Raw genomic sequence first — 27,162 nt, 5'->3', positions numbered from 1 at the left:
TGGACATGGCGATGAATATATCAGCAGAAAGCACTCAGGTGGAAGGTCCAATACATTCCTGGATAACTCTAGCAGGGAAGGTAAGCTGGTGCACTGTCATTATTTAAAGCTGGGTAAAGTACATTATACAATTTGTGTGTTTATAATGACACTATGTGTTATAAGGAGCTATGATATAGTGTATGATAACAGATGTTGAGTTCATCACTATCCTCTATATTTACATATATTACTGTATCTTCACTGTGATCAGGCAGTATGGGTGAAACGATGTTGAAGCAGCACCACTGTACGCATTAATGATATGGCAGTTCATGACAGGCAATAATCTGAAAATAGATCAAAAGCAGGTGTGTCTCGGGTTAATAATTGGTCTGGCTGCACAATTGTATCCACATAATTATACAATTTTCATATATATAAAAATTACATGCTTCGGTTATAAAAGTTTAATATTTCTCAAGGTACATGAATTCATCAGTCAGTATTAAGGACTGCAGGTCTTCTATATTCAATCAATTTTAACTAACTAATCAGTGTCCATCAAGGATGCATCGCTAATGATTGGTATTACAAGATGTAACACTTATAGGGTGTATTTAGTTATCCAACATCCTTAAAATCAATCAGGTATGGAAAATATATCTCAATACTCTCCTAACAAAAGTTTATGTAGTTGATAACAAGAATGGAATTAATAATTGTGTCATTTTTCTGGATAAAGTTCTGCCTGTTTTCAGTTCCCATCCCTCACTCAGGTAAATGTTGTGCACAAGACCTAAATTCAGTATGAGACATCCAAGGAGGTATGATAATTGGTATATAAAACATATTATGTAGGAGATACAGTTTATGAAATATGACGGGATCCTATTAAGTACTAGTGAACAAAGGGCAATAACTCTAAAAATAGTCGGACAGAAAATCAAGTACATGTAAAGTCTCTCCGAAGCAAATCTAGATGACTGAGTATATAAATATACTAACTTATATATAATAAACTTATTTAGAGTGCATGTACAGGCACATATTTTACGAATGACATTTACATTTAGGCTAGAAAACGTCTGTAACACATAAATTGCCCTTGAAGTTGGTAAACAGCAACAGTGACCTTGGCTTGGTCCTTGGGATATGTTGCAAATAATGTCAACTGAGGTATTCTAAACACTTACCCTTTAATGAAAATCTGTTGAATAATGAAGCTTGCAGAATCATGACAATTAACTGCATACGTCACGATGCAATGGGATGTACATGGCTAGCACTATATGCCCCCCCCCCCTCCCTACACCCACCCTATTGTATTGTTTGGGGGCGGGGAGGCATGGAAATACATTCCCAAAGTTACAGTATAATAACAAAGCAGGTTAATTAGCTAATTATAACCAAACATGGAATAAATGTGCCATTTTGCAAACAATTTTCATTTTCACTTTTATAAAAGTTGTATTTGTGATCAATACGAAACTATGACGAGGGGGCAGATCTAGGATTTCTGAAAGGCTGGCAGAGGGAAGCGAAAAGTTTTAATTACTATCCATGTACTTACTATAAAATACAGCAGACAAGGAGTAATGCAATTATCTCTCCTCAAAACAAAAACTAAAAAAACAGTTTATATTGAGGTCATCAGATCTGATTATAAGATGAAGTGATTTATACAGTTGGGGTGAGTTTTACTTTTTTTATTTAAGATTTATGTGTATGTTCCTAGCACCAAAGGAAAATTGGTGAGCAACAGAGGTATAAAGCTTATTAGTCTGGGGGAATATTCACTTTGGGAAAACATGATATGAAGTAAGGTACATTCTGGTGCGCTCTTGAAAAATCTTTCAGTCCAAAGCTCTACACTCTAAGCAAATTTTAGGAACTTTTTATCTTGTCTTTGTTTTAATATTTAACATTCAAAATCCAAATGATAAAGTAAAATAAAGGCTAAGTTTGTTTTGTACACAAACAGGAATTGAAAACTCAGGCATTGAAAACTGGTTTGTGAGCTTTCCAAAATGTCTGCTCCCTTTGTCAATTTAGCAAAGAGTGCAAATGACCAGTGTCTCAAATCTAAACCGCTGAAAACATTTTTTCTGAAAGATTTTGACCATGTGATCGATCAAGCTATTTAATCCATCCTCTACATTCTGATACATGTTCATTCAATTTCCGTCAAGTAACTTGAGAAAACATATACATGTAGTTGTACTATGCTTATGATTATGTGGCCTATACATACTTGTCTCTGTTTTGTGATTAAATGCAAATTGCAAATGCTGATCAATTATTGATATAATTTGTAAATAAATATAAAGAGGACATATATATGTACCATGATTCATTTTCAGATTTTCAAATAAATAAAAATGGGCCATCTTTGTTCCAATTAAATTATTGCATTTTTTTTACCGGTGTTGCCTCGGATTGTTTAAACTACTTCTTCTTTTAGCAGCTAAAATTTTGAGTAACTCAAATAGGATTGACAATATTGATATAATTTTGTTTGATCTCAGACCAAAGCAGGGGCGTTTCTAGGATATTTGAAAGAGAATCAAATCTTTGTGGACCTTTTTTTTGCTAAAAAACATAAAAAAATAATTGTGAAATGCACTAATGTAACGGTTCCTGACTTGGACTATGTATATTTCATAGTTAAAGTGTCAGGGTGTTTATGTGTTTAATTAATGAATATGATAAATTGACATATTCAATACAATATTAGCAGATAACGATAGTTTGTTGTTGTTTTTTGAAAGGGGGGGGCGTTCGCCCATTACGCCCTCACCTGGACCCGTCCCTGCGTAGTCAATATTTCACGTTAGATCGTAGTGGTCACCATAACAATCAGGTACTGCACTGTTGGAGCACCAGAAAATCTGGCTATATACCCAATGTACAAACAATGCTTTGGGACAGAAATGTTTTCACTGGTTATGATTCAGTTTCAAATAGATTTCTAATAGGATGGTTGAAACAAAAGGTGAGGTCCTCTTCAATGCTAAAAAAGCATATGACCGGCCCACGCAGCGGTTGTTTTCAACATTGTTGCTAGAATTATGCAGACAGTATGTAAATATGTTCCAGGAAGAAACCGAACAAGTCAGCTGATGTACGTTATAACTTAATAGCCTCTAGTGGTCTGTTTCCTGTTAAACAGATGAAGTGATCATTCAAAGACAAACAAAACAAGACTTTGATATCTTACCTTGTCTTCCATTTTGTCCGCTGTGCATGACACATCATATTGTGATAATGGACACTTATGACAATCTCTGTAAATAAACTAAGATTAATAAAAACACAACAGACAGGTGACAGGGTACCTGACCTGAAATCGTACTTGACCTCTCATTTACTTCCGCCTTAGGGAGCAATCAGCCTTTTAAAAATACTACTCATGAGAAAAGACAACATCTAATGAAAATTCGATTTAAACTTCTGCACAAAATATTAAGCTATGACATACAATTAGTTATCATAGAAATTTTATATTATGATAAAACCTTGCGATGTTATTTAACTTAGTAAACTACAACTAATGAGTCTCCCTCAGAAAATGGGACTTCCTCTTCACACAAAATGGTGCACAAGGAAAATAAGGAGCTGGCATTTGTAGGTGCTACATGGTTAAAATGAACGGTACCTCTGTCATTATGAGAACTGCTCAACAAAGCAATGTTTATTTTACCTAATTATTCATACTTATTATGTAAGTATCTCTTACAAAGTTGGAAAAAAATGTATTGTACCAGTGTTTACATATCAAAAAGTCGGTGACGTTTGCATGGGGGTCGACATCATTGACATTATTTCTGACACTGATGGCTATTTTTTGTCTTCTTCTTCCAAACCGCCTCTGGTGTATTGTTCTTTATCTTCTCTTTTTATCTCATTCGTCCTGTCAAAAAATATGCGATGATTTTGGAGTTCACAAATGCTTAATTTGACTATTTTGAAACGCATGAGTGAGCACAACCAACATATATATAGGTAATTACTATACATTGAGTAACAGTTACAGTACTGAAATATTGATGTGACATAGGCATTAGGACCATTCAATCTCTGATGAAATTCCAAGCCTGATCTTGGAGGTAGAATGACTGTTGCTATATATTTCTTGTGTTATATATTCTATGTCAGATGTAGGAACTTTATGATAAGATACATGTAGTTACAGTACTGTTTATAACTATAACAGTTCAATTGTTTAACTGAAATGGGGAATAAGGGGAGAGGACAAAAACTGGAATGCAATAATAAATGCAAAAAATCATCAAAAATCTCTTCACGCCCGAGTGCATTCCGTGCTTTGTCCTCACCCAGGAATAAGGCAGTATGAAAACATAAACTTCTTTTAAACACTAGGGACATAAATGGGAGTAATTCTCAACAGAATGCAATAAATAATACATGGGTTACATTTGAACACAAACATTGTGACATGTTACTCTAGATAAAAATTACATTCCATATCACTGACTTTGTTCTCTAATGACTTCAGTGTGTTAATTGAGAGTATTCAGTGCATATGTGACAGATGAGCATGAAGTTCTCTGTATGACATTTAAAGCTACTATAAGCACTCTGAAGAGAATGCAGTATTCCCTTGACAAAAAAATAGACATATTTCATTGAACAGCATTTGGACCCTGGTGTAAGTGCTGGTAAATGCAGGTTTGTCTTCCCACTGTGAGGTCAACTTGTGTTTGACCACCTAACAATTTGGGGCAATCCTAAGTGGTGAAAATATGTTACTACAAGCACCATATATTTGGATGTAATTTAGATTCAGACTCAGAGTAATTTCAGATGAATTACATGCAAAGATTCATTTCAGAAAATGCAAACTTTTATGTTACATTTGATCATGTTAAACATGGTAGTATTACTTATAATTTATCAGATCTGAAGAGATGGTTCTTGGACTAGACACACATGTGCACTAACTGTAGTTAGAATTTATTCAGTAAAATCTGAAGTAATAAGGTAAGAAATTAAGTTAATGTAATATTCCATTTCAGGTGAGATAAACATGCATATTATGTAATGGTGTTCATTTGTGATTGGTTTTCTTAATACTGTCATTGATTGGAGATGTTAAGAATTATGTAATTTAGAAGATTTTTTTCCCTTTTTTTTCAGGTACATGTACAACAATGATGACAGTGCTTGGAAACTTTCAAGTTATCTGTAAAGGATAGGAGTGTTCTGTATGCTATGATGCATTTAATTGAATTTCTATTGAACTTTCCAACTCATATGACTTGGTTATTACACATGCAAAACTGAGAGAAAAGATGTAGAAGGGAAAATCATCAGAAAAACCTTTGACATTATAAAGTTAATGTTCCAATGGAGATAATATTAGTCGTCTTGCAACCAAAGCAAAACATCAGTAGCCATGACTACCGGTCAAAATTTTACAATGTATTGCTTCTTGACCACAAAACAACCACAGGGGATAAGAGTAAGCCAACAAAGTATCTGCCCACATTCCCACTCACTAACATGGGGGAGGAACCCCGTGACGAAGTGTTGGGCAATCTGTACAGACTGACAGGCGGGGAACACGGCGGCATCAAAGGTAACATTTATGAAAATATACATTGTTCAATATAATAATATCCTTGCAAGAATTTTCATTTTAATAATGCCAAGAAAATATGTCTGTTTTGGGTTGCATGGACAAAACACTAGGGTAGGTAGATCGCCCTGCATCTGTCGGTCATTCCGTCCATCCTTAAACAATTCTTTCTCAAATTTCACTTGAAGGTTCCCCAAGGTAGCAGTGTACAGTATACGTAGCGTATGGTGGCCATGGGTGATATTTTTATACAATGAATAACTCATGTAATATAACATGTATCAAAGTTTAAAAAACAAATCGGCACTAAAATTGGCATATACATGATGAAGTTGACTGTAGGCTTCACATAAAAATTTAAAAACAGCAAAAAATCGAATTTGGTTTGAGACTTACATTTTTGGCCATTTACAAATCTGTGTCTACACAACAAAAGCTAGCTTTCCATGTAGTCTATTTTTGTACTCAGCACATGTGTAAATATTGTGAAAAATCCAGTTGAACGACCTATGCTAAAACGTGAGTATTTCTGTTACCGAGTGGATGATATTCAATTGAAGACAGGTTTTAAGGAAAAAAAATACGGGTCAAATTTTGGGTTAAAAACATGTGTTTTTTTTATTTTTTGGTGTTTTTTGATGTGGTAACCATGGTTTTCAAAATTCCCAAATGTTGGGAAATCACTTTTTGAAAAAAAAAATCATTCTTCTAAGAAAATGTATTCAAAATTTAGTTTGTAAATATTTATATATATGTAGGTGTGTTGTGCAGGATAAATCCACTATCCATGTTTATCTGATACTTGCCCTTTATTTCTACTGTACTCTGCTACCCAAGGTCCCTTGTTATGCATATTGTTTTTTGGGACTGATTACAAAACAAGGATGGCAGACATCCAGCCATCTTTAATTTGAGAGTAAAAGTTTGTTACCGCTATTCATCAGAAAGCACTGGAGGGATCTTTCACAAATTTCACTTGAAGGTTCCCCATGGTCCTTAGTTATGCAGATAGGATTTTGGGACTGATCACAAAACCAAGATGGCTGACAGGCGCCATCTTGAATTTTAATAGTTAAAGTTTGTTAGTGTTATTTCACAGAAAGGACTGTAGGGATCTTTCTCATATTTCACTTGAAGGTTCCCCATGGTCCTTAGTTATATATATCTAATTTTGGGACTGATCAGAAAATCAAGATGGCAGGTAGGTGCCATCTTGAATTTTAAGAGTTAAAGTTTGATAGCGCTATTTCACATCAACTGTGCATGTATAGTAATCTTAATATCGTGCATGTAGATTTTTTATTTATTTTTAAGAAACTTAGCAAATAGAATTCCTTTGATAAGTTGTGTAACTCGTCTCAGTTTTAACTTTATTTTAGGAGAGAGAGCTCTACTTATTCCATGGAACAGCAGGGACTTCCGTGCGTCTCTCTCCAGATTCTACTTGTTTTGTGTTCCAGTCAATTCCAGAGGTAATACATGATGTTAAACCTACAACTAAATGTGCTATATGTATTCGAAAGAATTTTTTGTTTTGCAGACATCTTGAAGATCCTGATAAAAATTCTTGAGACAGTTTTAACAGGTTTATACCACATACTGATTATTATTCTAAATCAAAATGAACGCTGTAATCACTTGCTGATACCTAATAAATTAACCTGCTGTATCAAATACTGTATCAAATACTGAACTGTTATATGTCGCAGACAACACAATGTTACCAGTAACCTATATAAAATCAGTCCTTATCTTAAAATTCCACAGATAATATTTTGTGAATCGCTCTGAGACGGCATACAAACAATGTTGTGATAAAGCTGTATATAAGAATCTCAAATTATTATTATTTTTAAAATCCAAAAGACTAAACGTAGAGGTAATAAATAGGTCACTATTTCTGAAAAAAGATAACACTGGATACAACCAGGCACATAGTGGGGTGGTTGCTTACCTGTGAGTGTTCTAGTCCTTTGAAAAAATGAGAAGATTTTGTAACAGACTCCAGATCTTATGGTTTATAGTTTTGATGTTGTAAAAAAATCCATATATCTTATCGCTTTTGGTTTGGATATTGTAACAAGCTGTATATATATATCATCTAATGGTTTATGGTTTAGACATTGTAACAAGTTCTATATATATATATATAATGGTTTATTGGTTTGGACATTGTAACAATCTGTATGTATATATCTAATGGTTTATTGGTTTGGACATTGTAACAATCTATATATATATATCTAATGGTTTATGGTTTGGACATTGATACAATCTGTATGTATATATCTAATGGTTTATGGTTTGAACATTGTAACAATCTGTATGTATATATCTAATGGTTTATGGTTTGAACATTGTAACAAGCTCTCTATATTGATATCTAATGGTTTATGGTTTGGACATTGTAACAAGTTCTATATTTATATCTAATGGTTTATTGGTTTGGACATTGTAACAATCTGTATATATATATATATCTTATGGTTTATGGTTAAGACATTGTAACAAACTCTCTCTATATATATCTAATGGTTTATGGTTTAGACATCGTAACAAGCTCTCTCTCTATATATATATATCTAATGGTTTATGGTTTGGACTTTGTAACAAGCTCTATATTGATATCTAATGGTTTATGGTTTGGACATTGTAACAAGCTCTATATATCTAATGGTTTATAGTTTGGACATTGTAACAATCTGTATGTATATATCTTATGGTTTATGGTTAAGAGATCGTAACAAGCTCTCTCTCTATATATATATCTAATGGTTTATGGTTTGGACATTGTAACAAGCTCTATATATCTAATGGTTTATAGTTTGGACATTGTAACAATCTGTATGTATATATCCAATGGTTTATGGTTTGGACATTGTAACAAGCTGTATATATATATATATCTAATGGTTTATGGTTTGGACATTGTAACAATCTGTATATTATTAGTTATACAGGTCTTTGGCAGGGTCGGCTCAGGGTACATAAGGTCCTGACAGCGAACATGAGACCATGTACCCTGCCAAAGACCTGTATAACGAATTTGTCATACTGCCAAGCAATGTTCAAGCGTTGTCGTCTTGTAAAGACTCCCATCCTGTTTCCTTGCATCGAGATAAAAATGGCCCAATGCCTCGTCTAATTTTGGCATCGAGAAGTCCTCAAAATCTGTGTGTTGCTCCTTTTCGCTTAAGTATGCTCTGAAGGTTTTGCTTGCTGAATTGTTACTTTTCTTTGTGTTTGTAGGTATAAGTGACGCCCGTTTTGTCTCAATTTCACTCTCCGTGTGGCTTGCAAACCGTTTCGCCATTTTGTTCATTGTTGACATTAGCAGACGAACGTTCTCCGGTGTGTTCGTTTCGAATCTGCGAGTTATCTCCCTTACAACAGGCGCGCGTGCTCTTATGTACCCCGGCAAGGATACTAACATAGCTTCAGGTACCTTGGCAATTCGACCAATCACCGTGCGACATTTTTCTTTGCAGTATGACAAATATATATATCTAATGGTTTATAGTTTGGACATTGTAACAAGCTCTATATATATATATATCTAATGGTTTATTGGTTTGGACATTGTAACAATCTGTATGTATATATCTAATGGTTTATGGTTTGGACATTGTAACAAGCTGTATATATATTTATATCTAATGGTTTATTGGTTTGGACATTGTAACAATCTGTATGTATATATCTAATGGTTTATGGTTTGGACATTGTAACAAGCTCTATATATATATATCCAATGGTTTATGGTTTGGACATTGTATCAAGCTGTATATATATATATATCTAATGGTTTATGGTTGGGACATTGTAACAAGCTCTATATTTTTATCTAAGGGTTTATGGTTTGGACATTGTAACAATCTGTATATATATATCTAATGGTTTATGGTTTGGATACTGTAACAAGCTCTATATATATATTTATCTAATGGTTTATGGTTTGGACACTGTAACAAGCTCTATATTGATATCTAATGGTTTATGGTTTGGACACTGTAACAAGCTGTATATATTTATCTGATGGTTTATTGGTTTGGACATTGTAACAATCTGTATATATATATCTAATGGTTTATGGTTTGGGCATTGTAACAAGCTCTATATTGATATCTAATAGTTTATGGTTTGGACATTGTAACAAGCTCTCTCTATATATATCTAATGGTTTATAGTTTGGACATTGTAACAAGCTCTATATTTATATCTAATGGTTTATTGGTTTGGACATTGTAACAATCTGTATGTATATATCTAATGGTTTATGGTTTGAACATTGTAACAATCTGTATGTATATATCTAATGGTTTATGGTTTGGACATTGTAACAAGCTCTATATATATATCTAATGGTTTATTGGTTTGGACATTGTAACAATCTGTATGTATATATCTAATGGTTTATAGTTTGGACATTGTAACATTCTGGATATTTATATCTAATGGTTTATGGTTTGGACATTGTAACAAGCCCCGTCTTGGCTTCTTTTTGCCTGTAGACAAGCTGAACAAGACATTTGTGGAGAAGTCTCCAAACAGTCCTGGGTTCTTCTCCCTAGACACAATGGTGGAGACGCTGAACAATGGCATGACCAACTACCCTCCTCCGACACAGACATTCATCTCCCAGCTGGAGAGGTACGCCACACTAGTTCAGTCACTCATACTGTGACTACTACCGTGACCTATAGTACCCCACTCATGAAACAGTATGTCTGGAGCATACATTGTACTCTACCGTACCATTGACATAAGTCTCCACTTAAGTTCCCTCCAAGTATCTGTTCTTTGACCAACTAAGTACAGTATTGTATCTGAATCAATTGGAGACATCTGTCACACACACAAAGTGATTATACCACTTATACTTATGTACTAGGTCATAAAACAACTTGGAGAATTTCTCAGTTTGATCACAAGTGTGCTTGTTAGAGATCAGTGCCTGGATGAACTAAAATAAAGCACAAGACTTCGTGTACAATATCATTTATTGGTGAAAACTTAGTATTAATAGTGAATGATAAGTGTTCAATATCACCAAATGGTGAAAACTTAGTATTAATAGTGAATGATAAGTGTTCAATATCACCAAATGGTGAAAACTTAGTATTAATAGTGAATGATAGGTGTTCAGTATCACTAAATGGTGAAAACTTAGTATTAATAGTGAATGATAAGTGTTCAATATCACTAAATGGTGAAAACTTAGTGTAAAATATCATTTAACAGTGAAAATTTAGTATCCATATCTTTTAATGGTAAAAACTTAGTGTTCAATACCTTTTAATTGTAAAAGTTTGTGTACAGTATCACTTAATGGTGAATAGCTGTATAATGTTTGAGACTTTTCGGTTATCTTGTCTTTGTGATTGACATCATGATTTATTTAGGAATAGATAATAATGTTTATATCTGGTTTTCAATCAACTGTTATCACGTTCAGTTTAGATATAACAGCAGGGGAAACTGACTGGTTTTACACTTAGTTATTAGGGAATTATACTTAACTATATATTTGACAATTCATCTATGTGTTGTTTTCACAGTTGGCTGAAGGAAAAACATTCCAGACCCGGATCCCTAGATATTCTTTTCCAAAACAGGGCAGACTACCGTATAAAGTTCAGTATCAACAACCCTGCATTCCTCCCCAGTGGTCATGAAGTATCACCCGAATCAAATGGGATGATCATTGACGATACCCCAGATGATATCAGGTTGACGGCCAACGAAGCTCTAGCTAAGGAACTAGCCATTGAGAAATGTGACATTGTTGTTATAAACCCAATCTTTGGGTCACAAATGCCTTATAAGACAAATGTAAGTTAACTCATTTTTACCTTGTTATTTTCATTTCTATTTCATTTTAGCAGGTTCTGTGTTGCCTGCAAAAGCAGTCGNATATGGTAGAATCAAATACTCTTCATAGATGGAAGGGTCTTAAGGTGCTTTACCAAAATTGTGAATTTCTTGACCCTGGGGTCTCACGTTTCCCCCTGGGGAGGGGGTAAACTTTACTATAGTTTATATAGGGAAATCACATTTTGGACCAACATTTGTTTAATTTCCATTGGAGGTAATTCAATTTAGGTTAGCATTATCAGTATTGGGTAGCAGTTTGATGGTATGCACATATGAGCCCTGACTGACCCCCCGGGGCTATTGGGTGGGGCCAAAAAGGGTGGAATTGACTGAAATTTCAAAAATCTTCTTCTCAAGACCCCGATATGGATGACTCAAATACTCTTCATAGATGGAAGGGTCTTAAGGTGCTCTACCAAAATTGTGAATTTCATGACCCTTGGTTCTCATGTGTACCTCTGGGGAGAGGGTAAACTTTACTATAGTAATATAGGGAAATCACATTTTGGACCAACATTTGTTTAATTTCCATTGGAGGTAATTCAATTTAGGTTAGCATTATCAGTATTGGGTAGCAGTTTGATGGTATGCACATATGAGCCTTGACTGACCCCCGGGCTGATGGGAGGGGCCAAAAAGGGTTGAATTGACTGGAATTTCAAAAATCTTCTTCTCAAGACTCAGATATGGTAGAATCAAACACTCTTCATAGATGGAAGGGTCTTATAAGGTGCTCTACCAAAATTGTGAATTTTATGACCATGGGGTCTCACGTGTACCCCTGGGGAGGGGGTAAACTTTACTATAGTTTATATAGGGAAATCACATTTTGGACCAACATTTGTTTAATTTTCATTGGAAGTAATTCAATTTGGGTTAGCATTATCAGTATTGGATAGCAGTTTGATGGTATGCACATATCAGCCCTGACTGACCCCCCGGTGCTGATGGGAGGGGCCAAAAAGGGTTGAATTGACTGAAATTTCAAAAATCTTCTTCTCAAGACCCAGATATGGTAGAGTCAAACACTCTTCGTAGATGGAAGGGTCTTAAGGTTTATGACCCTTGGGTCTCACGTTTACCTCCTGGGGAAGGAGGGGGGGGGGCAAAATTTATTATGGTTTTTTATGGCAAATGATACATTGAATATTACATGTTAATAACTTGATTGGACTTATAACCCTGAGTTGACAGTTTGATACTTTGAAAGTTTTGAGCCAGCCCTTCCCCCAAGGGCTGTACGGTGGGGCCCAAAGGAGTCAGTGTGCTAAAATTTCTTCATTTTCCTTGTTTAGAATCAGAGGTGCTAGTTTCAAATACTTTTTAGTCTTAAATTTGTATGCTAGATATTGAATAAGGTGGTTTTATTGTTTTTTGTCACTGAATAATATTTCTGTTCGTGTTAAAAACAAAATCAACTCTCTGTATAAATATATCAGGTGACCGTTAAGGCCCATGGGCCCTTGTTGAAATACTTTTACAGAGACTGCTGCAATCATACCTAAATAGACATATTCACGAAAGATTATTTCTGTAATCAGATCAACAATACCACAGCAAGAATATGAGTGAATTATAAATGGTCAAGGAAAAACAGATGGGTATTTTGTTCATCATGTGCTTTTCCGGTATACATGTAAATTTGGTCTTTATCTCACTCAGTGTTGAATGTGAAACTAACACAAAATACATGTAATGATGAAAGGACATTTCTTTTTGCAAGTATTTAAACCATAAAATATTGTAAACGGATGAAGTCAATGTACAAAAAATGGCAAGTATGCGTTATTGATCAAACTTGTTGCAATGACATGTAATAAGAATTACAGAAACCCCCCAGATTTGTGATCTGTTTTACTGAAGGTGTTATATATGTTGATTGTTATCGTCAGGTAAATAACTTTGTGAGAAACATGTACTGGCCTTCCACACCACCCGACTACGACTCACGCCGTAGTAGCGACACCAGCTCCATCGAGGGGTAGGTACCACACTCTTTGCTGCACTATATATATAGTTTTTTAATGAATGCTTAACTTAGTGTAGTAAGTTCCATGTGATTTTAGCTCACCTGGCTAAAAAGTCATGTTTGTTTATTCCAATTGACACGGCATTTGGTATCCATACATCATAAACTTTTCCTTAAAAAGACTAATATTGCAGAACAGTGAAAGGAATTTTCTGTTCCTGGTATGGATCATTCCAGGAGAATTCATTGATGAAGAAATTGTGTAGTCTTCCTGGTGTTGGAATGGTGTGGCTCACTAGGGGGGTATTTAGGATATATGAAAGACTACTCCTTTAAAAGTGAAGTAATTTACCCTGATTTGATAGGAATGGGTAATGCAAGAAGATAGAAGATTCATTGTTGTATTAATAAAATATGTGCAAGGTGAAGGGCCAAATAAAGGAGATAGGGGATGGAGGGGTTAAGAATAGTCCCCCCCCCCCCCCCCCCCCCCCCCCTTCTCACACATACACCTTCCAAGTATGGTTTGACATATTTCAACTTGATTCTGTGTGAATCATCTTGTTTCATCATTAATTACAGCATTAAATAATTTACTTGTTTTGTCAACATGTACATTATTCCTTATTAGGTAAATACAAAAAATATGAGTTACACATGTCCCTTGGGTCATTGTTTTAAGATTGATATTGATTCCTTAACCACACCCTACATTTGACATGAGATATACTCAAGCCTATGAACGTAACCCTAATGGTTTAGCAAAGAAAGAATGATTCATCAAGGGAACTGTTGAATGTATGTAAAGTGACTGTAAAGCTATAGCTATCTGGCATAAGACACGGGTGAACTGTTGAATGTATGTAAAGTGACTGTAAAGCTATAGCTATCTGGCATAAGACACAGGTGAACTGTTGAATGTATGTAAAGTGACTGTAAAGCTATAGCTATCTGGCATAAGACACGGGTGAACTGTTGAATGTATGTAAAGTGACTGTAAAGCTATAGCTATCTGGCATAAGACACGGGTGAACTGTTGAATTTATGTAAAGTGACTGTAAAGCTATAGCTATCTGGCATAAGACACGGGTGAACTGTTGAATTTATGTAAAGTGACTGTAAAGCTATAGCTATCTGGCATAAGACACGGGTGAACTGTTGAATTTATGTAAAATGACTGTAAAGCTATAGCTATCTGGCATAAGACACGGGTGAACTGTTGAATTTATGTAAAATGACTGTAAAGCTATAGCTATCTGGCATAAGACACGGGTGAACTGTTGAATTTATGTAAAGTGACTGTAAAGCTATAGCTATCTGGCATAAGACACGGGTGAACTGTTGAATTTATGTAAAGTGACTGTAAAGCTATAGCTATCTGGCATAAGACACGGGTGAACTGTTGAATTTATGTAAAGTGACTGTAAAGCTATAGCTATCTGGCATAAGACACGGGTGAACTGTTGAATTTATGTAAAGTGACTGTAAAGCTATAGCTATCTGGCATAAGACACGGGTGAACTGTTGAATTTATGTAAAGTGACTGTAAAGCTATAGCTATCTGGCATAAGACACGGGTGAACTGTTGAATTTATGTAAAGTGACTGTAAAGCTATAGCTATCTGGCATAAGACACGGGTGAACTGTTGAATTTATGTAAAGTGACTGTAAAGCTATAGCTATCTGGCATAAGACACGGGTGAACTGTTGAATTTATGTAAAGTGACTGTAAAGCTATAGCTATCTGGCATAAGACACGGGTGAACTGTTGAATTTATGTAAAGTGACTGTAAAGCTATAGCTATCTGGCATAAGACACGGGTGAACTGTTGAATTTATGTAAAGTGACTGTAAAGCTATAGCTATCTGGCATAAGACACGGGTGAACTGTTGAATTTATGTAAAGTGACTGTAAAGCTATAGCTATCTGGCATAAGACACGGGTGAACTGTTGAATTTATGTAAAGTGACTGTAAAGCTATAGCTATCTGGCATAAGACACGGGTAAACTGTTGAATTTATGTAAAGTGACTGTGTAAAGCTATAGCTATCTGGCATAAGACACAGGTGAACTTGAATTTATGTAAAGTGACTTCGTAAAGCTATAGCTATCTGGCATAACACACAGGTGAACTTGAATTTATGTAAAGTGACTGTGTAAATCTATAGCTATCTGGCATAAGACACGGGTGAACTGTTGAGGGTATGTAAAGTGACTGTAAAGCTATAGCTATCTGGCATAAGACACTCTGTTAAATGACTAATGTAAATGAGCACTAAACGTTGGAGTAGATTACTAATCATAGGACTTATTATAGTCTCCTGGAAACATGAGATGCCTCAGGGGAACACAAGTACTTATCTCCCTAAAATCTTGTCAATTAGAATACTATTTCACTTAAGTGGCAGACCTTAAGATACATGTATTTTCATTATTGCATGTTACATCTAAACTTACAATGTATTTGTATTCTTGTATTAAGTCACACTTCTCAACATCTATATGATATTCAACAAATAGTTATAAAATATCTTTATGTATTTTGGCCTCAGCCATTTAATCTTCATATACAGAAAATCTTCTTAAACATGCCATCATTTGCTTGCAAATTAATGTCATTATAATGAGTTGTTAAACATTTAAAGAAGACTATCTGAAACTAAGATTAATAAGAATATTATCTGGAAAAAGCAAGCTAAAAAACCTAAGTGAGTGTAAATGACAGATAGATTAAATGAAGGACATTGTATTGTATACTGAAGTCTTATCTATGTAATATTTAAGAGTGGGAATCGGGACGTTTCTCAGCAGTATGGATGACCAGTATCAACTCCACAAGTATGCCTCTGAGGGCAACTGTGACCTGCTGCTGGAGCTGATTAACCGAGGGTTCCCCGTCAACGACACAGACATCAAGTACCTCACACCTTTACACTATGCCTCAGCGTAAGTCCCTCACACCTTTACACTATGCCTCAGCGTAAGTACCTCACACCTTTAAACTCTGCCTCAGCGTAAGTCCCTCCCACCTCTACACTATACCTCAGCATAAGTCCCTCACACCTTTACACTATGCCTCAGCGTAAGTACCTCACACCTTTAAACTATGCCTCAGCGTAAGTCCCTCACACCTCTACACTATACCTCAGCGTAAGTCCCTCACACCTTTACACTATGCCTCAGCGTAAGTCCCTCACACCTTTACACTATGCCTCAGTGTAAGTCCCTCACACCTTTACACTATGCCTCAGTGTAAGTCCAGCACGTTCACAAGTTACTCCTGCTTCCTATTATTTCATTGTAAACATCAATATACACATATTTCCACACATCGTCAGTCATTTTCAGCTTGTCACAGGATGTTTTAGCACCTTACGTATCTATTACATGTAAGAATATACAGTTTTAATACTAAGTATATTTAGTGATAATCCTAATTTAGTGCGAAGAAATGCTAAATTGATATTATAATTATATATATATAATTAACCCTTTCACCACTGTAGACCATAATGGACTCATCTAGATCAATACATGGTAGAGTCTACTAAAGTTACATAGGGGTGAAAGGGTTAAGTGTCTCTCCATTATTGTCACTAACAACGGTGATTTGAAACGTTTTTCTGGAGGCGCAGGAGAAATTTTTCGGACTGCTTTGTTCTGAACATTTAGGCAACACTTGGAATATCTTGGTTTTTAAATAACCTTCAATTAACAGTGCTGAATGTAAATTTTACAATTTTTCTCAGGTTTTGAATTTTCTGTTTATTTGAATAAATTGGAATTACTGCAATAACAACCTTATAGAAATAGAAAAAAATGCAGCTGTAAAAAGTCAGACAAACACAGGAATGGTAAAGTGATTCCATTGATATAACTGGTTTGTTAGGAATGGAAAGTTTAATTGGGTACTAATTTGATGTGATGTTACATTCCAGTCGGGGTCATAAGGATGCAGTTCAAGTATTACTTCGAGCCGGGGCAAACCCCAATGCCAGAACGGACAACAAGGCCACAGCACTACACCTGGCCACAATGTACGGAAACGTCCATGTGGCAGAGGTATTGTTACGTCACCCTGAGATCAACATGGTGTGTACAGAGTGCAAACTTTTTATATGTACTATGATAATCATGAGAAATTGTTAAGTTTGGGATGATAGTTATAAATAATCCTGTATAATTGTCATTCTGACTTTTCAGCTTGTTTACCAGGTTGTGAATTTGGTGAGGCTTCAACGTTTTATTATTTAGCATACGAGTCATTCTTTTGTGCACAAGGTATCTTTGTTGTTGATAAACATTTTACAAGTTTTATTCTAATAGAAGTACTAGTATGTGTTACAAAGTGAAGGATAAATATGCTAAATCTTTGATTCAACAGGACATTCAGGATAGACATGGTAAGACGGCCCTCAATTATTGTGAGGAGACACAGTACTGGGCACAGAAACGCATTGGGGAACTTATCAGGGCAGCATCTAATTCAAATGTAAGTTTTAACTGGGCACAGAAACGCATTGGGAAAACTTGTCTTACCAGGTAATCAAATAAAAATAACAATTCTCTATAGGAAAACTCTCCCTCTAGATCGCTGTGTTCTATTTACACCTGTCTTCACATTACCTTAACGTGCTATGTTAGCACGAAAAAAAAATTTAAACCAAAAAAAAAAAAAAATTGTGGTAAGAAAATAATTATGCAGTTTAGTTCTGTGAAAATAAGAGAGAAAGTACATAATGATTGTACTCTGGTGACATTATTGGTAAGTTTACCAGTTTGAAGTGAACAATTTGTAGCCTTCTGTTGCTAGCAACTAAGTAAAGGATTGAATTAAGTTGATACTCTGTGGGAAGGGTAAAATAGATTTGTTGACATTTTGTGTGGATGATGAAGAGAAAATAGTAGACAGGGATTTGAATCTGGTGTAATTGTTATTGGGTGCTATGATGACACAAGATGCTTTTTTCCTTAAGACTCAGGAGATTGAGATCAACCTCACAGACAAAGCAGTAAAGAAGTTAAAACTAGTCAATGGCACAAACACCACCGTAAAACAACTAAACCTACAACTCTTCAGGGTAAGTCTCCGTTAGGCTACACCAAATTGATAGGTACTTCTTTGGAAATAAGTTCATAAATTTAAAGCAAGATATTGGAAACTTTTATCATTTAATTTCCATTTTTAGCTCACGTATTCAGAGAATAGGGGGGGCTGATGTAGTCACCCCTGCCTTGGTGTTGGCATCCCTGTCTGCATCGGTGTCGGCATCCAACTTCAAGTTTTAAGTATTTGAGAAAGCATTTTCAGACAGTGTTAGATAAAAATGCTGTTGACTATTATAAGGCTGAGGCATTTATACTGAGTGTAAGCGACGTGCTGAACCCTTTTTTCATATTTTGGGGCCCAAAACAGCTTAATTGGACTTGGTTTAAGTTTTGGAGCGAGATTGTTTTTGTGCTGTGTTAGATCACCACTCAATAAACTGTTGACTACATCTGTTATAACTTTGAGGCATATACACATGTATAAGGCCTGCAAGCAATGTGCTGAACATGTTCATATTCTAGGTGCCAAAAGGGTTTAATTCAAAAACACCTTCCTGTGCAACATTTATAATGCCATGCAACTTTAAAGATTTCATTTACTATAAATCAATTTCAAAGCTATTTTATTGTAATGGTATTATATTATACATCTCTATATGACGCTGTAACTTTACAGTAGCCCATGTTTTGTATGGTTACTCATATTATAAATCTACCAAAAGTTATTCTCAGAATAATTGAGTTAAGTAACCTTCAACATGTTAAGTATTGGTATTGATACTTACTTTAACTGTATCATGATAGGCTAGCTATGCTGTTCTCCATCAGCTCTTGTAAACAATTGGAGGAAGTGATTTGGGTGTATATTTTATTGCCATGTATGCTATGTAGAAATGAGTCAATATATCTTTTGTTGACATGACTCTATATATATACTTAGTTGACAATAGTCATTGTGAACATTGTTGACATGAGTCATTGTGAACTTTGTTGACATGAGTCATTGTGAACATTGTTGACATGAGTCATTGTGAACTTTGTTGACATGAGTCATTGTGAACATTGTTGACATGAGTCATTGTGAACTTTGTTGACATGAGTCATTGTGAACATTGTTGACATGAGTCATTGTGAACTTTGTTGACATGAGTCATTGTGAACTTTGTTGACATGAGTCATTGTGAACTTTGTTGACAATAGTCATTGTGAACATTTTTGACATGAGTCATTGTGAACTTTGTTGACATGAGTCATCGTGAACATTGTTGACATGAGTCATTGTGAACTTTGTTGACATGAGTCAATCAATACTTTGTTGATAAGATACGTTGTATAATTTGTTGAAAGGAGTAAATGTATAATTTGACATGAGTCAATTTAAACTAGACCATACTTAGACATTGTTGAACCTGATGTTCGATAAAGACATGATGTATTTTTCACCAATGTATGTTTTTCAACAGGAGTATAATATGTCTGAGGAGGTGTTTTCTGAGATCTTCACAATTTGGATTTGCTCCAACAGTTTAGGTAACTTGATTTCCCTTGTCAATGGCCTTGTATTCACCACATATATTTACATTTGCACTGCAACACACTATATGAACATTACCAGCAGAAATGCATTTCATTTGAGTATGAAAGCAAAAACTCTCGTGACGGAACTTGTGGTTTACTTATGACGTCATAGATTTACCTTGTTCAATGAGAGTCTTGTCGCTTTGGATAACATGGAGAATGCCTCTGCGTCAAACGCTCGAATGACAACGGATCATTATTGAGGCAAATTTTATTTAAATACGGCTGTTCCGCCAGTGTTGTTTAAAGGATGAGGCGAATACAAAATGCAATAAATAAATAAATTGTTTAAGAACAAATAAATGAAATAAAATAATTGTTCTATAGTAAAAATGGAAATATATGGATTCGGTCACATCCATATTAAACATGAAGCCTAGCTAGCAGGCTTCATGCAATATGGATGCAACCAATTTGCGTTCATACCGGCAAGAAAATTTTAAAAAAACACCGTTCAATCCCTATGTATTTGAGAAAACTTTAATTAATGAATCTTTCAAATTTTGAATAGAGCTATTTTATCTTTTATTGTTGAATGAAAATTGTTGTGACAGTCTCTTACAAATTGAACACTGCATAGTCAATACCAACCACACAAGTGCATGTAGTAGGATTTTACAAAATACAACAATTAATACAGAACTCACAATAGTTGATAATACCTGTGAATGACTTAGCTGACAACTGGCGATACATGAAATGCAATGTTTTCTTATTCAAACAAAATATTTTATCAGTGCTATAAACTCGAGTTCATGAGGTACATACATATGCACTATTCCACGATTGAAAGGTTTGTAAGGAAAGTTATTTCCAGTATACATTTACTATATACAATTTCACTATTATTGCAATGTTTCTATCGATTGTTCCAATTTGTACATACCTGGTATGATATATTATATATATGCTCCCAGTATAAAGGCTTTGGTGAACGTAAATGCATCTTGTGATCAAGATAAAGTGTTTTGCTAACTTCTTTCATTTTGATTTATTTCATAATTCATGATAATTTCCGTATAATTCAATAGCAACATGCACATCTATTTTGCATGATATTTGGCTGGTAGCTTCCTTTGACAGAGCCCAACAAGAACACAGAGGTAAAATGTAAAAAACTACAAAAACCTTCTTCTGAAGATTGAAAAGGCCTTGAATCATGTTTTTAGGCTTAATGTAGTATCCTTGGATAGAGGCCAATAAAAGTGACCTTGACCTACGTCCAAGGTCACATATCAATTATGTCAAAAACATCTTCTGAAGAATCGATATTTCATGATACTTTAGTGGTAGCTTCCTTGGTTGGAGCCCAACAATGTTAATGAACAAAAATGTACCTTGGCCTCCTCTCAAGGTCACTCATGTGAAATATGTCAAACATTCTAACAACTTCTTAAGATTAGAAAGACTTTCTATTATGTTATTAGGCTGGTAGCTTCCTTGGATGGACCCCAATACATTTTGAGAATAAAAATTACCTTGACCTACTTTCAAGGTCACATGGGTCAAATATGTCAAAACATCAAACAACTTCTTCATAAGAACCGAAAGGACTAGAATCATGATATTTGATTGGTAACTTCCTTTGATGGAGCCCAACAAAGTTTGCATAAAAAATGACCTTGGCCTACTTTAAAGGTCACAGAGGTCAAATATGTCATCAATTTCGAACAACTTTTTCAGAAGAACCAAAAGACCTAGAATGTTTTTTGCTTTTGTAGAGCTACAGTTGAGACAAGACCACTGTCCTATAATTGAGTTACAAGTGTGGAATAGAAATGTGAAGATGTTGACTGATGCCAATCCTGGTAGCGAGGTTCCACAGTTGAGATGGCGGCGGAACGCAAAGATCGGACTCAAGGAGGAAAAAGGGGTAATCTTAACATCATAATCCTGTTTATGAAATTGAAAGAAAAAATAAACAGTTAAAGAAACCATTGCCACTAGTTTTGGTCACCGAGTCATTCAGGTGACTGACTGCCACTGCCTTTTGTCCGCTGTCGTCTGTCCTTGGTCATGCTCGAACAATCACATATCAGATTTTTATGAAACTAGGTGATAATCGTAAGCATGTGTATATTGGTTGGTATCAAAATCTTACCTGGAGATAGGGCTGCCCCTCCAGGGGGATGTATGGTGGAGCCATAATAGATCACACAGAGTGCAAAACCTCTCAAAGATTTCATCTGTGAAATTTACAGGTGGATTTTCACAAGCATTTCATAGAATAATGCTTAGATGATGAGTATCAGAATGTGTATACAAGAAGGGTCTGACTCTCTCATTGGGGCTCATAGGGGGTCACCTAGTGCAAAACCTGAAACAATCACTAACAATCCTATTTTAAACTTCTCTTTAGAAACTGTTCATTAGATTTTTATGAAACTTGGTGTTTATCATCCGTCTGAGGTAAGAAACAGAATCTATTCTCAAGAAGGGGCTGACTTCCCAAGGGGCTAAGGCGCAGGGCCATAATAGATCACACAGAGTGCAAAACCTTCAAAAGATTTCATATGTGAAACTTACAGGTGGATTTTCACAAACAATCATAGAATAATGCTAAGATGAGGATCAGAATGTATATACAAGAAGGGTCTGACCCTCTCATTGGGGTTCATAGGGGGTCACCTAGAGCAAAACCTGAAACATAGTATTTTTGACTTCTTTCCAGAAAGTATCTGTCAGATTTTGATAAAACTAGTTGGTAACGATCAACCTGAGATAGGGATCAGAATTTATACTCAAGATTGGTCTGAACCTCTGGGGCCTGAAATTTCAACATTCTTTGTGAATGAAAAGGTTGAAAGGTGCAAAGATCAAAACATGAATTTTAGTACCCCCATGTCACCCATTCTTCCCCCTTTCTCCCTGAGCAGGGGGTACTGTTTAATATGGTTTATATAGGGAGTTCAAATTATTGGGCATATTTTGTTGATTTTCAATGGGAAATGATTCAAACTTAGTTGGAATTCCTATCGTATGATTGCGGTTTAACTTTTCCCTCTTAAGTGGGTAAAATTTACGTTATTACAGTATTATTTTATTATTTTACTGACATTTACTAGCTCTCTATATAAATGTAGGTCACTCCCCAACATAATTTTGTCCACAGTTAGAAAGACGCTATAGGTTATATGTACTTTTAGTTTTTGTCACATCACAATAATGAGTACAATTGTATTTTAAATCAAGTGACCGCTAAGGCCCATGACCTTCTTGTTTTTATTTAGATTGTGTATCAAATGTAATTTATTACTGTGTAACAGAAACAAACCCTGTTTTATCTGTAAAAGTGTGTATATAAACATACACATTCCAGTAGGTTCCATAGATGTAAATGTATCCTGAATAACCAGGAAACTTAAAGATTATTAATGAAAGTTATTAATGAAAGTTATCCTATAAACAGGTTTTGTTTCATATTATGCAAAAATACTGTCAAATGTTAAAACTAAAACTAAAACTACCTACCATAAGGTAGTTTGTATGGCTATATTGAGACATCATTGACAATATGTGTTATATAGGTGACCCATCCGCAGGCAGTGCACATCTTGTTCCACGAGGCTTACAACAACTACATCCAGGCACTTTACCCCTGTAAGGACCAGGATGTACTCACCTTCGCCTCTATCCTCATCTATAAGGAACAGAAGGGAGAGTTTGACTCGGCATCAGCTAAGAGCCATGTCACTAGGTAACTTACATTATAGCTAAGAGCCATGTCACTAGGTAACTTACATTATAGCTAAGAGCCATGACACTAGGTATCTTATATTATAGCTAAGAGCCATGTCACTAGGTACCTTACATCATACCTAAGAGCTATGTCACTAGGTACCTTACATCATAGCTAAGAGCCATGACACTAGGTACCTTACATCATAGCTAAGAGCCATGTCACTAGGTAACTTAGATTATAGCTAAGAGCCATGTCACTAGGTACCTTACATTATAGCTAAGAGCCATGTCACTAGGTACCTTACATTATAGCTAACAGCCATGTCACTAGGTCACTTATATTATAGCTAAGAGCCATGTCACAGGGTTCCTTACATCATAGCTAAGAGCCATGTCACTGGGTATCTTATATCATAGCTAAGAGCCATGTCACTAGGTACCTTACATTATAGCTAACAGCCATGTCACTAGGTCACTTATATTATAGCTAAGAGCCATGTCACAGGGTACCTTACATCATAGCTAAGAGCCATGTCACTATGTACCTTACATTATAGCTAAGAGCCATGTCACTAGGTATCTTACATTATAGCTAAGAGCCATGTCACTAGGTATCTTACATTATAGCTAAGAGCCATGTCACTAGGTACCTTACATTATAGCTAACAGCCATGTCACTATGTACCTTACATTATAGCTAAGAGCCATGTCACCAGGTACCTTACATCATAGCTAAGAGCCATGTCACTAGATACCTACATTATAGCTAAGAGCCATGTCACTAGGTACCTTACATCATAGCTAAGAGCCATGTCACTAGGTATCTTACATCAAAGTGAGAAGAACAATTGTCATCTTTCCCAAACAGAAAGAAAAATCTTAAATTCAATAAGACATATATGTGTCATGAACCATTTTGACTCTTTCAAAATACAATGTTGGCATTTTTCAATTTCAACTTCAGGACAGTTGGCATCAGCAAGAGTTATAAAAATTTGGATTTTTTTTTTAAAAAAAACAATATTTTTTTCATTAAAATCATCACTACTTAAAAGCTGACAGTTCAAGCTTTCGACTAAGATCTTTTAAAAACCCATTAATTTCCAGTTTTCCTACTGCTTTTGATTCCTCAAAATGTCTGTGGTGTCACAGTTGTCATTTATTGACTGATTTCTTATAATTCTTTACCTGTGGAAATTTCCCCCCTTTGTTTTCTCAAACTGTCTGTGTCATGAAAATTTTATCGTTATGTGCACGGTTCCTCAAACTAGCTGAAGGTTGGAAATTTCATGTTAGCATTGCTGCAATATATATTTCAGTGTGGGTCAATAGTTATTTTTGTCTCACTGCCACAAAGTGGAAGCGAGACTTAGGTTATGCTTTCCCGGCGGCGGCGGCGGCGGCGGCGTCAGCATTAAGTTTTTGTGTTTAAGTTAGTTTCTCTGAAAGCATAAGTGCTACACCAACCAAACTTGGACCATAGATGCATCTTAGGTAGTACATCTCAACCCATACATCAAATTCTGGATGCGGCCTACCTTTCATAGTCCATTGACTTTGTCAGCATCTCCATCAACATTAAGTTTTTGTGTTTAAGTTAGTTTCTCTGAAAGTAAAAGTGCTAGATCAACCAAACTTGGACCATAGATGCATCTTAGGTAGTACATCTCAACCCATACATCAAATGCTGGATGCGGCATACCTTTCATGGTCCATTAACTTTGTCAGCATCTCCATCAACATTAAGTTTTTGTGTTTAAGTCAGTTTCTCTGATATGTGCATTGATGGTCAAAGCGGGACACGGGCGAGACATATTTATTGGAATGGCTTGTTTTTACTTCTTTAGTAAAGAATAAGTTCGGTCAAATTTCCACACTGATGATTTAACAGGAAATAAGACGGTAGGATTGTACAATAGTTATAAGATGACATTTTGCTGCCCACAGTAAGAACCTGCAGAAGTTGGTGCCAGGACCAATGCTGAAGGCTAAGAGTAGCAACTGGGCATCCCGGATCCTTCACCACTATAAGGACTTTTGTCCTCACCTGGCTGACACACTGGAGGTGCGCAACAGCACACATCAACAGCGAGATCAGGCACGTATAATGGATAGGAGTTTTTTCAATATTTTTCAAATTGCAGATCTGGATGAAGACCTATTTTTTGGTGAGAAATGTGGTGAGGAAGGAACACCTTGGGATTACAGTATTCCCGCTGTCGTGAAAAAGGAGTTGCCCTGAAAATTTGATGAATAAGTTTGTCTGCATTGTGAGAAATCACAGAAGTATGTGCCTCCAGGGATCCCCCTGGGTTCAAATTGTAAGGGGATTTTCCTCCCATGAATTTCATGAGAGGGGGATATTTTGAAAATGGATGAGATATTTTCGAGCATGTCATTTTTGAGCGAAGCTCTGTGGTGCATTCTGAGTTTTTTTCAGGGGAAAAGTTTGTTTGAACATGTACAAAAAGTTTTGGATAAATTTATTTATTTATTTCTATTCTTTTGCATTTTAGTCTCCTTTTTTTCTTCATATTATGTTTTAACCAATCAGAAAATGCCTTCAGGATATCTGGCTACACAACATAGAAAGTTAAAACTTTAAAATCTGAAAGGATACAAAATATTAACAAAATCACAAAACACATTTGACTAGATTTTTAGCAATTTTATTCAAATCACCCTGCGTCCGTGGTCCGCGGTCCGTCCGTCGTCCGCCGTCCGGCCTCCATCCTTAATCGTTAGGCATATTGAGGTTTGGATCATCTTAACGCTTCACTTTGATAGACGTTTAATGAGCAACGACTTACTGTACTTCTGCTTTGAATTTGCATGAGTAACGATGTTCAGTCTGACGTGATTGTTGATGACATTATAAGTTTTAATATTAAGATTGTGTATACCGAGAAAGTATGCAATCCAAAGACAAAGACCATGAGATATTTAATCCTATTCTGATTCCCACTAACAGCAGAAATAAGTAAAACTGTGTATTTACTGAAAAGTTTAACATTAACAGGGTTTTGATGTATATTTGATATTTTCAGGCATTGAAGCGCCAGTTTCTGGAATTCTGCAGACACCTTACAGTCTACGGTTCTGCATTCTTCAGGGGCATGCTTCTGTCTATCCAAGGAAAGGTAGGCCCTCAAAAGATATATCAAAGATAGGCCTTCAATAACATGGAAAGGAAGGACATGAAACACAAAACTATTAATGACCAGGAAATTTAGGCTCTCAGAAACTATCTATCACTAGGTAGGGTCGGCCTTCAGATCTATGAATTACAGAAACTATCTATCACTAGGTAGGGTCGGCCTTCAGATCTATGTATTACAGAAACTATCTATCACTAGGTAGGGTCGGCCTTCAGATCTATGAATTACAGAAACTATCTATCACTAGGTAGGGTCGGCCTTCAGATCTATG

At 35.6% G+C, this 27,162-nt stretch overlaps 1 protein-coding gene across 4 annotated transcripts; it reads left to right on the top strand.

Annotated features, from left to right (window-relative positions):
- Positions 1–27,125, top strand: LOC110463016 (krev interaction trapped protein 1-like). 4 transcript variants are annotated; one of them, XM_021517335.1, is made up of 15 exons: positions 1–80; positions 5,140–5,581; positions 6,961–7,053; positions 10,093–10,231; positions 11,140–11,413; positions 13,348–13,436; positions 16,210–16,371; positions 17,364–17,517; positions 17,810–17,917; positions 18,402–18,506; positions 19,938–20,004; positions 21,774–21,925; positions 23,580–23,749; positions 25,681–25,831; positions 26,781–27,125. In XM_021517335.1, the coding sequence occupies exons 2-15, from the start codon at positions 5,350–5,352 to the stop codon at positions 26,901–26,903; spliced, it is 2,019 nt and encodes a 672-aa protein (XP_021373010.1). In that variant the 5' UTR covers positions 1–80; positions 5,140–5,349; the 3' UTR covers positions 26,904–27,125. The 4 variants fall into 4 exon arrangements, with proteins under 4 accessions (XP_021373010.1, XP_021373011.1, XP_021373012.1 ...); XM_021517336.1 differs by lacking the exon at positions 1–80 and adding an exon at positions 3,552–3,606; XM_021517337.1 differs by lacking the exon at positions 1–80 and adding an exon at positions 3,559–3,703 and having other exon boundaries at positions 17,364–17,487.
- The last annotated feature ends 37 nt before the right edge of the window (positions 27,126–27,162 follow it).

The sequence above is a fragment of the Mizuhopecten yessoensis genome, unplaced genomic scaffold (genome assembly GCF_002113885.1).
Source record: "Mizuhopecten yessoensis strain PY_sf001 unplaced genomic scaffold, ASM211388v2 scaffold10855, whole genome shotgun sequence".
Lineage (NCBI taxonomy): Eukaryota > Metazoa > Mollusca > Bivalvia > Pectinida > Pectinidae > Mizuhopecten > Mizuhopecten yessoensis.
This window is presented reverse-complemented; position numbering and strand designations above follow the sequence as displayed.

Excerpts from the sequence above, each read along its gene's own strand:
- LOC110463016 (XM_021517335.1), top strand. The coding sequence starts at position 5,350 with ATGGAGATAATATTAGTCGTCTTGCAACCAAAGCAAAACATCAGTAGC. Across the intron at positions 11,414-13,347 it reads AAATGCCTTATAAGACAAAT|GTAAATAACTTTGTGAGAAA; the intron begins GTAAGTTAACTC and ends TGTTATCGTCAG. Across the intron at positions 17,518-17,809 it reads GTCACCCTGAGATCAACATG|GACATTCAGGATAGACATGG; the intron begins GTGTGTACAGAG and ends TTGATTCAACAG.